The following is a 16,577-nucleotide window of genomic DNA, read 5'->3' on the forward strand; positions in this document are numbered from 1 at the left end:
CTGGAAAAAGTAGAAAAGACCCTCTGGAAGGTTCCGGCTTCTAAAGAAGTCAGGCTGCACGGATTCCACGGCTCCTGAGCCAAGAGGTTGTCCCTAGGGACTTGCCAAGAGGCTCCAAACAAGCCCAGTTCTTGAGCCCCGCTTACAGGCGCTGCTCGCCACCAGAAAGTAAGGCCAGATGCCGGGAGCCATGAACTCCACAAACAATCCCCTCCTGTGACCCACCCACCGGCTTGATTCAGTGCAGCCGGATGCGGTGCGAACCCTCCAGATGGCTTCGGGATCATTACCATCTATTTAATTATAATAACAGAAAGCACACCTATCAGTGCCTTGATAGATCCAAAGGCACCATTTTAGGGAAGAAAGTGTTGGCACTCTGATTCTGAGAAGACTCGTCTCCCTTCCACCCAAAACCCTGAGGTCAGCTTGCTTAACCAGCCCTTTAATTACAACAACCCCATAAAACACTGACCGTCAGCCCTAATGGGGAAAAGGTGACTTTAGAGCGTGAGCTCCCCTTCTCTATTCTCTGGCCACTGAATAAAATACCTTCTTGCCGAATATGTTTGTTTGGTTATTTGGCAAACGGTATTGAGTAGTGAAACAACAAAACCCAAAGCCCTGCCTCTTGGTAACAAGATTTTGGCGAGAAGAGACGGTCCTCTCCTTTCCTTCAGCCCCACTTTCCCAGTGGCTTTCCCATCTTCTGTGTCCACTATGGGCATTACAATGTGCTAGATACCATGGAAAGGCCTGGTAAAGCTGACTACCCTACAACCCAATACAGTTCTCATTCCTCTCCCTTCCCCCCCCCCCTTCGCCCAAGCCCCCACCATATTTCTTCCCAGTTCTTGTCCACATGCATAAAACATTTTTTAAAAGTATTTATTTTGAGAGAAGAGAGCCATGAGCAGGGGAGGGGTAGAGAGAGAATACCAAGCAAGCTCAGCAGTGTGTGGAGCCAGATTCGGGGCTCCATTTAACAAACTGTAAGATCATGACCGGAGCAGAAATTAAGAGTCTGAGGCTTAGCTGACTGAACCACCCAGGCGCCCTGCCACATGCATACAGCATTTTATATCTAACCAATTCTAAACACAGCATATGCAAAATTTGAGTCAACAAAGGGAAGCACTAGGTTGGGGCAGGAGCCAGAAGGAACAAAGGGCAAAGCATGGGTGAGAGCCTTTAATGTGTTTTTTGCAGGCAGGAATACCAGAGACGTGGTAAATTGGCTAAGTTTAAGATTGGTTAGAAAAATTTCAGCCCACTTTGAGATGTAGGGGCTATCCAGAGTTGTTTCGTACCTGGCTCTGGGGTAATTGGGGCAGGGCAATATTGTCTTTGCTTGTGAGAGTTTGATAAAGAAGGTGGTTGGAGTGTTTGGGCTTTTCTTGGCTAGAAGGAGAGACGCTTGCTGTCTCTCTCAGGAACAGTTAGCCCTGAGAAGAGCAGTCTCAGCAAGGGCCCAGATGGCAAAACATCAAAAAAGAAATGAAAAGGCATGATTAATACAACTTTCACACATTTATTGCACACCTATATAGCAGAGGATTGATCTGTGAAAAAGACACAAGTCTGCCCTTGAGCTGCTTGCGGTCCAGTGAGGGATATAAACAAGTAAATGGTGTGAAAAGTGCATTGATAGGGGAAGAACGAGATATTGTGAGGGCATGTGAGACAGGTCCCCAACTGTTTTTGAGAGCTAGGGTTGGCAAGAAGTTTCCAAGAGGAAATAATGTCCAAACAAGACCGTAAAAATGAGTAGAAATTAGCCAGGAGAAATGGGGTGACATTTGTGGGGAGAGATGAAAGAGATTGTCCAGGCAGAGGACACTGAATGTGCAAGGGCAAGAGACAGGGAGAGGCTAGTGAGGCTAGAATAGGTTCATAATCTATGGTTATAGGCAAAGGCAATAGGCAAAGGCAATAGGGAATCTTTGAAGGGTTTTAAGAATGGGAGAGAATCAGATTTGAGTATTCAGAGAACACTGACTAGAGGGGGAATATAATAGGAGGCTGGTAAAATAATCTAGATTGGAAATTACAGTGGCATTTACTAGAATGGTATCAGTAAGTAAAGTGGAAAGTGGCTGAATATGAGAAATAGTAGCTACAACTGGAAAAACTTGATGATTTTGGATACAGTGGATGACAGAACTAGAAGATTCAAGAATGACATCCAGGTTTCTGGTTTGTGAAACTGGGTAGATAGATGGTAGCACCATTTGCTAAGATAAGGCATGTATAATAAATTCTGGAGAAAGATGATGTTCGGATATGGACATGATAATTTGAGGTGCCATTTTGAACACACAGGAGGAGATGCCAACTAGATGTGTATCTGAAGCTCAAAAGAGAGATCTAGCCTGGAACTACAGAAAAATAAATCATCAGAATATAGAGGTTCAGTTGAAGCCATAAGAGTGCATGAAGTCACCTGGTGCAGGCTCAAGACAGAAAAGGGACTGGAAACAGCCAGAGGTGACTAACACAAGTCACCAAAAGGAGATTATGGAGTGGCCAGAGAAACAGAATGAAACCTGGGTGAGTGTGATGTCAGAGAAGTTTAAAAGAAGGCTGCTTTTTAAGGACAAAGTGGTAAATCACAAATTTTTTAATGTTTATTTTTGAGAGAGAGAGAGAGAGAAAGAGAGAGAGAGTGTGAGAGAGAGAGAGAACAGGAAAGGGGCAGAGAGAGAGAGTCGGAAGCAGGCTCGTCTCTTCGTTGTCAGCACAGTCAGATACAGGGTTCAAACCCACGAACCACAAGATCATGACCTGAGCAGAAGTTGGACACTTAACTGGGCCACCCATGTGCCCAAAAAGTGGTAAATTTTAAGTGTTAAAAATAATGAAAAAACCACATCTAACATAAAATTTAGCAACAAAGCAGTTGACTCAGAAGTTTTAGTGGAGTTGAGTTGTGAATGGCTTTTGAAATGGAGATGAAATTTGGAGAACCCTTTTGAGAAGTTTGGCTGATGAAGGGCAAAATAACTAGCAGTGGGTGGAGGTAAATGTTTGGCCCAAGGTTTTTTCAAAGATGGGAGAAATTTAAGCACATTTAAATATTCATGTGAGTGAGTCAGTATAAAGGGAAAAAAAAAATAAAGATACAGAAGAGAAAGGGAAAAAGAACCAAAGGAATAAGTTCCCTAAAGGGACAGTCCTGAAATTAAACCTTATGTGGGAAAAGAAATGGTGTGCCTCCAAAAGACTCCATCCCCTTTAAAATGTGGGACAGAAATTGGGTTTGGCTAGGGCTTCCTTACTTACTGATCAAGTTGCCTTCTCTCAGGATGTAGATTATCAAGCACTGTGTCTCTTTCAGCACTGTATCTGGAAGAAAATCCTCTATATTTCTGATAGTTTGAGGTTCCCTCATTCCATTTTAGTGGAATTTCAGTGGGGTCAACACCTGTGATCACACTTACTTTTAAGTTCCCTCCCCAACCAGTTTTTCAACATGTACCTCACATAAGAACCAACATTAATAATCTGTGATTGTCTGCAAATGTACTGTTCTCTAGCTTTGGTTGAATTTTGTTTTGCATTGCTAATTTTATTTAATAAGAAATCATCAGCTTTTACAAAAATATCCTACTTTACCATTACATGTGGATGCATGCTGCTTATTAAGCAATCTCCTCCCTAGTCCAACCACTAGTTAAGTGACTGATGATGTTTGAGGCTTTTTGCTTTTATACTCCTGTGCCTGGACCTTGGGAAAAATGTCAAACTCTCTGGCTGGGGAGGAATTGTATTATGCTTTTGATTTTTAGGTCCACATTGCTTGAAATCATGAGTCAATATATCATTTCAGGTGACTGACAAGTTATCTATGATTTGTACCCCTGGCTTTATTATCTTTTCTATTACTTACATGGGTCATCTTTAACTTATATTTAATTATAATAGACCAATATTCTGGGCCAACAGAACTTGCAACTAGATGGAGATATTTTGTATTTCTACTAGTAGCAATATTGTAGACACTAGTTACATGTGGTTATTAATCATGGTGTGCCTAGTATGACTGAGGAAATAAATTTTAACTTTAAATTAACTTAAATAGCCATGGTGACTCTTGGTAACTTTACTTTTGCACTTGATATTGAAAATCATCCTTATATAATGGTAATCCCACTAGAAGACTTAAAATGTGATAAAATGTTAGCCAATGAACACTCAATAAAAAAAAGGTAGTGACTACCACTGTTCATTTAATTTTGCCTATATCCTGCTACGTTTTAAGGCAAATCCAGTTTTAAAAAAAAGGTATGTTAATAGTCCTCTTTCATAATTTAGCATGAGAGGGGCGCCTGGGTGGCTCAGTTGATTAAGCTTCAGACTCTTGATTGTGACTCAGGTCATGGATTTCATGGTTCATGGATTCGAGCCCTACGTCATGCTCTGCATTGACAGTGAGAAGCCTGCTTGGGATTCTCTCTCTCTCCTTCTCTGCTTGTGTTTTCTCCCTCTCAAAATAAATAAATAAACTAAAAAAAATTTTAGCATGAAACTCTAGAATATTTTCTATTAAGGACTTTACTGATAACCAAGTTAATCAAAACTAATAACCAAGTTACTGATAATTATTATTAATGGGTAAATATTGTTTTATAGCTTTAACAGCTTAATAAAGGACTTGGCAAAGGCTATAAGGCAAAGGCAGACAAATGGTTTCATATAAATTGTTTATATGATACTTCAGGTGACATTATTAATACTTCATTGAAAATATTCCTATTGAAAAGGATAAAAAGTTGCTGCTAACAAAAATACAAGCAGATCTTTACTAGCTGACAATTATCAGCTTTTCAGATTAGAACGCAACCTACTTGTGACTGAAGTAGTTGTTATTGTTTGTGGATGATGTAAACAATTTGGCTAGCAAAGAACCAATGGACAGGAACCATACAGAATTCCAATGTGGTTAATTTATATAATGAAATAGTTGATTTTACTTACTAATATATTCAATCTTTCTCTTTTTCCCAATATATTTTTTAAATTTTTTAAAATGTTTTTTTATTTATTTCTGAGAGAGAGAGCACGAGCAAGTAAGCGGGCGAGGGTCAGAGAGGGACATACAGAATCTGAAGCAGGCTCTAGGCTCTGAGCCCGATATGGGGCTCGAACCCATGAACTGTGAGATCATTACCTGAGCCAAAGTCAGAAGCTTAACCGACTGAGCCACCCAGGCACCCATCTTTCTCCCAATGTTTCTAAAAATTCAATTAATCACATAATTCAAATTAAGATTGTTATTTATATATTTTTTAGCAAGGAACCTCTGATGCTAGAATGAGAGAGAAAAAAAGCATCTCGTGAAAGATATAATTATTGCCAAGTATAAAAATGAGAAATGTAGCCCCTTTGGGGTGCCAGATGGCTCAGTTGGTTAAGCATCTGACTCTTGATTTGGCCCAGGTCATGATCTCATGGTTCATGAGCTCGAGCCCTGCATCTAGCTCTGTGATAAGAGTGCAGTCTCCTTGAGATTCTCTCTCTCCCCTCCTCTTTGTGCCTCCCTAGCTCACGCAAGTGCATGATGCATGCTCTATCTCAAAATAAATAAACTTAAAAAAAAATAGCCTCTTGATATAGCTACATAATTGAATTTGAAACATTTTAACTACAGGTTGGGGAGTGGAGGAGGGGGGCATTTCAAAGGTTCCTTTAAGTCAAAGGGGATGAATTTTGAAAAGACAAAAGCAATTTATGAACCTATGGACATATTACTGGGGAAGAAAAATGATCAAATTCCAAAAGTTAAATCTAACTGGAAACAAATCTAATTAGAAAGAAAAAAAATTGTTTTCAACTAATTTTTTTGTCCATTTTATTTATTTTTTTCCAAATGGGTATTTATTATTTATACAGATACATAAAAATGATTCCCATTCTTTAAAACATACGAAAAATGTACATTAACCACAAAAAGCACTTACTCTGACTGAAAAGAAGATAAGCGCAGCTATTTGGAAAATAGCAGTAAACACAAGGAGCAAACATGTAAATCATGACAAGCATACATCTCATTTTTGACAAAAATAAGTTCAATTTTTACATTAATGCTTTATTATAAGCTTCTATATGAGATCCTCCGACTTTATTTACATTTACCATGAAATTTCTATTAGCATGTATAACTCAAAGGCACTCAATTCAGAGGTTATAAGGTCCTGAGGTTAAGTAGGAAATAGGATTCCCAACCAAAATTTGAACATAAATAATTCTGTAGAGAATATGAAAATGTTTAAAGTGTAATATTTGGTACATAAATAATCCATGACATAAGAATAAAGTTGTATAGAATGTCAAAGAAATGACCATGTAAGGCAAAGGAATATCCTCAGATTCCAACGGATTTTCTCTCCCATTCAAGTTCGTTTGAAAGTCTGAAGCTGATTTTGTTAAAAATCCTCACAAAGCTAAATTAAAAGCAAAATAAAATAGCATGAAAATGCTCACATTAAATAAAAAGTTCCCCAGCTTAGTCTCCACAGCAACAAAAAAGTATTTAATGATTAAAAGCAAGCGTAGTTTGGAGGGATATCAGAATATGAGGAGAAATCATAAAAAGCAGTTGAAAAGATTAAAGGACAGATTTAAATGCACCAATTGAAAGAGCATTTACAACTGGCCATTCAAATTGTTCCTTCAGCATTGTCTTAGCCAAATAAAGATAAATTTACAGACAGATAACTGAGGTTCACTAACATTAGGTAGGATCAAAGTTTAAACTAAAAATTAAATCTATATTAGATTGCAGAGAAATGTGAAATTTACCTACAGCGATTTTCTACTGATGCTAAATTAAAAGCATGAGTCAAAATCTTTATCACAGAAATAGTTTGACAGATATTTTCTTGGCTTCAAAATGGTTTTTCATATATGCATAGAAATGTAATGATCATAAGAATAGTCTTCTGTATTGTCTGTACAGTTCATAAGGCCTTTGTCATTGTTAGTCACCTTAGATGTGAATATCAGTAGGGCCATTAAAGTAAAGCTGGCTGAAAAAGTTTTCAAAGTGCTACTGTTTCCAACTGATGAGAGCCTCAGTTTTCTGGATTTTCTGGATGACGGTTATTTTCAGTTCTTTTTTCTGGTGATATATACAGGAAGTTACAGCAGATGTATAAAGGGAAGATCAGAAGCCTACTGTCCAAGTTCATCACTACTTGTTCCTATAAAACAAATTTTTGGCTTTAATGACAAGACAAAAAAAACAGAAAACCAAACTGTTGAATTGAGCGAACTGAAGGAGATCGCATGGTGGTTAAGAGAGCTTGCATCTGAAGTCTCAAAGTCACCGCTCAAATCTCAAAACTCCCATCCACTAGCTGTGACCTTGAGCAAGTCAATGACTTGTCAACTGCAGTTTCTCTACTGTAAAAAGAATAAAAATACCTGCCTCATATGATTAGAGTGAGGATTAAATGAGACAATGCACATAGAGGGCTCAGTAAAGCCAGCCATGTATGAAGTATTCAATAATGGCAGTTATTTTCATTACTGAAAAATTTCTATCAAGTGCCTACATTATCTTATGAACAGGTATACTCCAGAAAGTATATATACAGACTTATTTGGCTTCATTTCCTGATGGCCCTTAGATGTAGCAAATGGTTGGGAAGAAGGTGGGGAGTCATTATTAGCACATACAAGCATGGTTCCTACTCTTGTCTAAGATCTTCAACCGTCTCTAACGTAAACATAACATAAACATTTGTCTCTTGAAATGTAAAATACATGATCATGTGAAATCAATTCCAGGTTCAGTTACATCAGTACACATGAGAATGCCTTGAAATCTCAGAGAGAGGAGTTGATTCTTTACTTCACAGACACAGATGTAACCATCTCTGATTCTACAGATATCCATTTGGAACCATGTATGAACAGCATTTGGTGAACAGAGTAAGTTTTCAGACTAAAAGGAGCAGGACTGGAACTTCTACTTTTTTATTTTTTTTTAAGTTAATTTTGAGATAGAAAGAGAAAGCATGAGCAGGGAAGGGGCAGAGAGAGGGAGGGGGAGAGAGAATCCCAAGCAAGCTCCATGCCGTCAGTGCAGAGCCTGACGTGGGGCTCAAACCCACAAACTGTGAGATCATAACCTGAGCTGAAATCAAGTCAGACACTTAAGTAACTGAGCAACCCAAGTGCCCCTGAAGCTTCTACTTTTTGAATCCTTGGATACATTCTCTGCAGTAATATATATTAGCTTTGCCTTATTTTATACATTTTGAAGAACACACTAATAAACACTGTTTAAACCTAGAGTTTCTGATTTTTTTTTTTTTTTTTTTTTTTTTTACTGAGCAAGATGCTCCTGCGATAAAGAGGGATTAATGCACTGGAACATTTAAATGACTGATGTAGGCTTAACTAGACACAGCTTCTGTGCTGGGGGAGAAGCGAGATAAACTGGAAAAAAGAAGATATAGAATATAAATGTGACCACCCCTCTCCCTACATGTTATCTCTATATACCCCAAAACAGGCAAAGTGGTATTTTTTTTTAAAAAAAAGTGTTAGTGAACAAGATGGGTAAGATGAGGAGTCACGTGAGGTGATCACCTGGGCCGATGACACTAACAGGGTTAGCAGAGAGGAATGATGTCAAACATAGTTGGTCTTTAGATGCTTGAGTCACCCTGGCACAGCCGAAGTTTATAGCAATAACCCAGGTGAAGACACACTTACTAAATTTGTTGAGGACATATGCTTTGACAGTAAGTATATTTGATGATAAAAAGCAAGATTCAATGCCACAGCGAAAGAAAGACTCCAAGGAAGATTCTAGTATTTGAATATAGTTAAGGCTGGGGTGTGGGGTTGGTTTTTTCCCAACTTGGTTTAGAAAAGAGGAGAGCCAGGTGGACATCACTTGAGAGCTGAAAGGACACATCAATTTCTGAATATTAGATTGTATTAATTCCCAATGCCAGTTCCCTAACTAGACAGATCTAATTCTAGCTTTACTAAACCTTTAATTCCACCTGAGGGCTCAGTTTACCTCCACGTTTGCATTGAAGCACCATGAAGTTCCATTTTCTTTCTTCCACTACAGAGTGGAAGCTGAGCAGCCCACACATCACAGCACCAGACGGCGGCGGTATCTTTCTACGTCCATTTCTACCTCCAGGCGGTTATTTCTCCGTCTTCATTTACCAATCCCCGCTTCTCTGAGGCTCACACCACTTATTCTGTACTAGAGTTCTCTCACTTCCCCCTATTCTACCATACAGGTCTAAATTCCAGGATCTAGCTCTCTACTGGAAATCTTCACTTAGATATAAAGCAACTCAAATTCATCTTTTTACAATGTTTTAAAAAAATTTTTTTTAAATGTCTTTATTTTATTTTGAGAGGCAGAGACAGAGAGCAAGCGGAGGAGGGGCAGAAAGAGAGGGAGACACAGAATCTGAAGCAGGCTTCAGGCTCTGAGCTAGCTGTCAGCACAGAGCCTGACGCAGGGCTCTGTGAGATCATGACCTGAGCTGAAGCCAGACGCTTAACTGACTGAGCCACCCAGGTGCCCCCATTTTTTTTTTAACATTTATTTTTGAGAGACAGAGACAGAGTGTGAGTACAGGAGGGGAGAGAGAGGGAGACACAGAATCCGAAGCAGGCTCCAAGCTGTCAGCATGGACCCTTATGTGGGGCTCGAACTTCAAATGGTGAGATCATGACCTGAGCTGAAGTTGGATGCTCAAACAATTGAGCCACCCAGGTACCCCAAAGCAACTCAAATTCAAACCATCAGCTACTGGCTACTACCTCTTCTTTCCTTTCTTTCCAGGCCATCTATACATTCACTCTCGCAATCTGGCTTTGACTCCCCATCCCAGCTCTTGAATGTCTCACCAGGTTTCCTTTTTTGGTAATACTGGTGTCCCCTAGGTTTCTGTCCTGTCAGATTCTCTACACATCTAATTCTGGTGTTGTCTGTAAGAGGGATATATATGATTTTCCTTTCTGCTTATTTATGTTTTCTATTTTTTTCCTATCACAAACATCTATTACCTATGTAAAAACACATATACAACTTCCCATTGCAATCTTTCTCTACAGATCTCGAGAGATCTCAGGAAAAAGTCCAAACTCCATCCACAGCCCATCATGTCCTGCCTCTGGTCCTACTCAACTCTTCCAAACCTCTTTCAGTTCCTTGAATGGGCCTTGTGCTCCCTTGTTTCCATCTTACTCACCATCTGAGGCTTGATACAGGTATCCACTTACTTTTCCAGAGAGGAAATTTTCTGTGAGCTATTGTCCCTTCTCTTCCTCTCCCAACAACCACACCTGCCCCCAAAGCTGCAGTAAGGGTTAGAGACTTCTTTAACAGTACACACTACTGTGAGCTCATCGCCACCATGCAACTTATCCTAAGCTATATAACACAAGCTTCTCTTTATTTCCCCCACTCCTAGTACAGAACCTAGCATGCAGTAGGGACTCCGATGTTTGCTGAATAAGCAACTCAAGGAACACTTGATCAACTTCTCCTGGTGATTTTTTAAAAAATCTCTGGCTTTGAGCCATGATAGTATTTTTTTTATGATGTTCCAGGTAGAAGGTAAAGATAAGCCATTGTTCATGCAACTCCAGAGGGCACCAGACAGACTGAAAGAGGGACCTACTGAAGGCAGTTTTGACCTTTCCTATTATATATCTACCTTCTCTCTCAGAGCTCTCTGTCACTTGAATTGCAACAACTAGTGAGGGATCCCATTAACAATGTTGTTAAAGAAGTTCTCATTCACACAGCGTACGTGAGGTCAGAGGATTACTCTAAGGTTCCTTGCAATGCTAAAGTCTAGTGTTCTCTAAGACTCTTCTGTGTGAAGAAAACTGCTAACTTCTAATAATTTATGTGAACTATAGGCCCTGAACCCTTTATTAAAACAGTGCATCCCTTGGAATGGTGGTTAACTTTTTTTATTATTATTACTTGAGAGAGAGCAGGTGCATGCACCAGTGGGGGAGATGGGCGGGTGGGCGGGGGAGAGAGAGGGACTCTCCAGCAGGCTCAGTGCAGAGCCTAAAGCAGGGCTCAATACCACAACTCTGGGATCATGACCTGAGCCAAAATCAAGAGTTGGATGCTCAACTGACTGAGTCACTCAGGCACCCCAGGGGTTAGTTTTAATAGAAGTAAACTTCCTTAATATTTTACCAGCTCTCATATAACTTTTTGAAAATGGCTTACTTTCTCATCATGACATTTTGAAACTTCTACATGCATGTGATATATAAAGGAACAAATGACTTTAGAGAGAATTTCGGGAATATTACAGATGTTACTTTAGGAAACTACTGCGTTAGAGGATGATGTTCTCTTGATATACAGGAGCTATGGAGACACACTGAGTTATCCTCATGGTGTTTGCTATTAATGTATAAATAAATGCACTTATGCACACATAGATAAAGCATTTAAGATTCATAACTTTTGGGGATGATATTCAGGATAAACAATTATTTCCCTATTATCAGCTTTTCCCTGACCCTCAAATCAAACTGAATTTTCTTTTTCGTCTTAGTTACACTTTTAATGATATGGGAGTAAATTATGCATAAGTGAGCATGGTGCTTGCACCTCTACCTTCAAAAATATTATAAATCCATTCTTAAATCAAATGTTACTTCTCTTTAAGAATTTTCAAAAGAGGATTTAAAAGACAAATATTATATAACCAAACAACAGAAAAGTGATCAGACATACCTGATCTTTTTCGAGTGTAAGTATCTGATAGCCAGTTGTTCTACTACAGATTAGTTTTCCACTACTATCAAAAGAGGCCAAACGTAATCTAGGATTAAAAAAAAACAACACAAATAAAAAATAAACATGATTTTTTTTTTAAGTAATCTAGACACCCAGTGTGGAGCTCAAACCCACAACCTCGAGATCAAGAGTTGCATGGTCCACCGAATGAGCTAGCTAGATGCCCTTCAACATCTTTTAAACTACAGATTAATTTAAACAAGCCCTCCCGCACTTTAATATTTACTTTTCCACATTCTTTAATTTGATAAGAGATTTTTTAAGTCTTTTCACATTCTAAACTGATCCCCTTTAGATTTATAAACTTGTGCTATTATACATATCTAGGGTGGAAAATGATTTATAAATGTCTTTTTTATTGTAGAATATACATAAAATTTACCATTTTAACCATTTTTAAGTGGTAGTTATCAGCATTAAATACATTCACATTGTTCTGCAATCATCACTGCCATCCATCTCCAGAACCTTTTCATCTTCCTATCTGAAACTTTCTACCCAGCAAACACGAATTCCCCATTTCCCCTTACCTCAGCCCCTAACAACCACCATGTACTTGCTCTATGAACCTGTCTATTCTAGGTACCATGAGTGGAATCATATAGCATTTGTTCTTTTGTGATTGGCTTATTTCTCTTAATATAATGTCATCAAGGTTCATGTTGTAGCATGTTTAAGAATCTCCTTCCATTTCAAGGCTGGATAATATTCCATTGTAGGTATGGACGGTATCTACATGGGCTTCTGTTGATTGACACTCGGTTGCTTCCAACTTTTGGCCATCGTGAATAATGCTGCTATGAAGATGAGTGTACAAATATCTGACCCTGTCCCTGCTTTTAGGAAAATATGCAGAAGAGGAATTGCTGGAATTGTTGTGGAGTTCTCTAGATATTCTGAATATTAACTCCTTATCAGATACATGGTTAGCAAATATTTTCTCCCATTTCATGGGTTGCCTTTTTTACTCTGGTGACATTGCCTTTTGATATACAAGGGCTTTTAATTTTGATGAAGTCCAATTTATTTTTTTCTTTTGTTGCCTGTGCTTCAGTGTCATGTTGAAGAAATCACTGCCAAGTCCAATGTCAAGAAGCTTTTCCCTATGTTTTCTTCTAAGAATTTTAGTTTATTTCTTATGTTTAGGTCTTTGATCCATTTTGAGTTAATTTTGCATATTGTGTAAGGTAAGCATAAATATATGACTTTAAAAAAATCTGTTCATTTAGGTATTTTCCAATTTGTCAGCATCCTCTCCAGAAAGACAGCCAGCTCAACTATCAAAGTTGGACATATGAGATCCCATAGAGAGTGGGGACAAAGGCAGCTTTTTTTTCCTGGAAAAATACCTTGCTGTCTTTCCAGTGTGGACCTTTTATCTGCAAGGACAGCAAGGCAGCAGCTTTAAGTCTAGTATCAATCCCCTACCATTCATAGTCCAGCCTATACTTTCTGACATGCTAGATCCAGAGTTTTTGATTCTGATTATTACTAGCACTTCACAGGAATGGAGCTTTACTATTTCTTTGCACATTCATATATATTGTATCCTATCAAAACTCTACTACTGTTGGTGTAAATTACCAGGTTTTCTTTCCTTCCTTCCTTCCTTCCTTCCTTCCTTCCTTCCTTCCTCTCTCTCTCTCTCTCTCTCTCTTTCTTTCTTTCTTTTCTCTCTCTCTCTCTCTTTCTTTTTTTTCTTTCCTCCCCGGGAGGAGGAGAGCAGCAGGAAAATTTCATCCTACCTAAATGCTATGCTCCTTCGAGGCTGTAAACTGACAGATCCACTACATGGCTGATTCAGTGTGTTACGTTTGAAAATGATGTATCGATTGGTATAAGTTACAAGCAGGTCAAAGCCGAAGTTAAAACCTGTCCACCGCCAGCAGTACTAAGAAATACAAAAAAGAGAAAGATTTACTTCAGTTTATCATACTAGCAAGTCACAAATTAAAAGTTCAAAATGTCTTTTCTTTCTCTAACTCATTCCAAATATTTCTTGCTACACAGAATATATCTGTGAAGATATATAAAGGTTTGTCACACAGGTATAATATATTTCAAAGGCAGAAAAGCAGCTGGGCTTTTCTGGGCATGATTCTTTAAGGGACTTTCCTAATATTGGCTCTTCATAATCTGTTTCATTCTCTCCACACTGTAATTCTATCATAAAAAATATAGCTTTTTGGGGTGCCTGATTGTCTCAGTCAGTTAAGTGTCTGACATTTGATTTCAGCTCAGGTTATGATCTCATAGGTTGTGAGTTGGAGCCCCACATTGGGCAGTGTGCTGACAGTGCAGAGCTTGCTTGGGATTCTCTCTCTCTCCCCCTCTCTCTGCCCCTACGCTGCTTGCTATCTCTCTCAAAAATAAACAAATTAAAAAAGAAAGAAATATGGCTTTTCACTGCAACTCTACATAGGTATAGCTTAGGGGACTAGGAAGCTAAATGGAGGTAATAAGAACCCATTAAAATCTGCCTTTAAAAACACTCTAAATTCGGGGCGCCTGGGTGGCTTAGTCGGTTAAGCATCCGACTTTCACTTAGGTCATGATCTCGCGGTTTGTGAGTTCGAGCCCTGAGTCGGGCTCTGTGCTGACTGACAGCTCAGAGCCTGGAGCCTGTTTCAGAGTCTGTGATTCCCTCTCTCTCTGACCCTCCCCTGCTCACGCTGTCTCTCTCTCTCTCTCTCCTAGAAATAAAACATTTTAAAAAAATTAAAAAAAAAATACTCTAAATTCTTAAGTGTCTAACCAACAGAGTCACAACTGAGTTATTTATTTTTTAAGTTTATTTAGGAATTTCTACATCCAATGTGAGGCTTGAACTCATGAGCTAGAGATCAAGAGTTGCATGCTCTTCTGACTGAGCCAGCCAGGAGCCTCACAACTGAATTATTTTAAATCCCATCATGAGGTTCACAGTTTGTTTAATCTATCACCTAATAGTTACTAAGAGACTATTAAGTGTTGTGGTATGGTGTGACAAAGGAAGGTTAGGGCTTCAAGTATTTGGTTGACACTATGAACTACAATATTAATTCAATAGCTCACAGATATTTACTGAGCACATATTATGTGCCAAGTACTGCTCTAGGCTGAATAGCAGTAAGTTTGTATGGAAGGAATAGATGGAAGAGACCAAAACAGAAAAGACTTGTCAGGAGAGAGTGACAGGGTAGAGAAAGGGGGCTTGTAGCTGGGAAGCCTGGTGTTCAGAACGGTGCTCAGGGAAAGTATCTCTAAGGAGATACTAGGTGAGCAAGGCCCTGAGTCAACTGAGGAGCAGATCAGTAACTATCTGGGGAAAGAGGGACTTAGGCAAAGAGCAGCAAGTACAAAGCTTTGGAGATAAAAACATGCTTGACATATCTGGAAAACAGCAAGATGGGCTATTTGACTAGGGCTATCACTTAGGTGGACAGAAGATGGGGATGAGTTCAGAGAGTCAGTTGGGTGCCAGAAAACGTAGGGCTTAGTAGTCCACAGTAAGGAGGAACATGGACTTCTTCTAAGTGCAGTAAGAGGCTCATGGAAAGTTTTGGGGAAGGAAGTAACATGATCTAACTTACATTTAAAAAGATGACTTTGACTATTGTATGGAAAATAGAATGTAGAAGAGCAAGAATAACAACAGGGAGAGAAGTTATGAGGCTACTACAATAGATCAGACAAGAGATAATGGTGAGCTTGGACTTGAGTGGTAGACATGCTAAGAACATAGTTCAAAACTAGAGTCTGGAGGAACTTCTTATGAATACGCATGAGGTATTTAAAAGAGAGGAATCCAAAGTTTGGAGCTTATTCAGTGGATTAACAGAGGGGCCATTTATGGGTTAGAAAATTACTTGGGAAGGAAGAAGTGTGGGGATGAAAATCAGAGTTCAGCTTGGGACTTTTATACTCAAGATGCTATTAGGATTCTAAGAAAGTTGTCAGTGAGTAGCTGGATATATGAAGTCATCAGTGTAAAGTCATGGGAAATAGATGAGATCACTTCAGAGTGAGCACAGACAAAGAAGTCCCAGTACCTAGCCTCAAGTCATGCCAACATTTGTTGAGAAAGAAAAAGATCTAGGCGAAGACTTAGAAGAAGCAACCAATGAATTGGGAAGAAAACCAGCAGAACCTGCTGTCCTGAGTGTCAAAGAGAGAATATCTCCAAGAGTGAGTGCACATGTGTCATGTCATCCAGAGCTTTTGGAAGATTAAAAGCTGCTTATTTGGCAATGTGGAAATAAGTGACAACAAACAGCATGGCAGTTTCATTGAAACTTTATTGGGATAAATGAATTGGAGTGAATTCAAGAGAGCATCAGAAAAGAGGAAGTATAGACAAATATGTGCAATATTTTAAAATGAGTTTTTGGCTTAAAAGAGATGCAGAGAAGTAGAGTGCTGGGTGGTAGAGTGTGGGGTCAGGGTATGGTCCTGGATGGGTGGTGGTATATATGTTAAATACTAAGTGAGAATGACACAGAAGAGAAAAATTGATGATGCAGGTGACAGGGAAAGTTAACTATAGGAGCAAAGGTTCTGAACAGGTGAGAAGAGATGGAGTTTGTAATGAGGGGAGGGGATGGACCAGGGTAGAAGCAGACGGTTCATCCATTCTAATAAGAGGAAAAGCACAGCACACAGGTACAGCTGCAGGTAGACTGGCAGAACTGTTTGGTAGGTGGATATATAGATTCCCTTCCTATTGCTTTTATTTTCTGAATGATGAAAGAAACAAGGCTATCACATTAAGACTGAGGGTGGTAGC

At 39.0% G+C, this 16,577-nt stretch overlaps 1 protein-coding gene across 1 annotated transcript in view; it reads right to left on the reverse strand.

Annotated features, from left to right (window-relative positions):
- Positions 1–5,834: 5,834 nt before the first annotated feature.
- The window catches only part of GMCL1 (germ cell-less 1, spermatogenesis associated), a 40,687-nt gene continuing 29,944 nt past the window's right edge, over positions 5,835–16,577 (reverse strand). Inside the window, exons 12-14 of the mRNA XM_039239553.1 lie at positions 13,558–13,703; positions 11,750–11,837; positions 5,835–7,202 (exon numbers count right to left, since the gene is read on the reverse strand). Of these exons, the coding sequence (XP_039095484.1) occupies positions 7,074–7,202; positions 11,750–11,837; positions 13,558–13,703 (363 nt within the window). The 3' untranslated portion in view covers positions 5,835–7,073. The remainder of the gene's footprint in view (positions 7,203–11,749; positions 11,838–13,557; positions 13,704–16,577) is intronic.

This window comes from Hyaena hyaena, unplaced genomic scaffold, assembly GCF_003009895.1.
Source record: "Hyaena hyaena isolate Hyena2069 unplaced genomic scaffold, ASM300989v1 scaffold_158, whole genome shotgun sequence".
Taxonomy (NCBI): domain Eukaryota; kingdom Metazoa; phylum Chordata; class Mammalia; order Carnivora; family Hyaenidae; genus Hyaena; species Hyaena hyaena.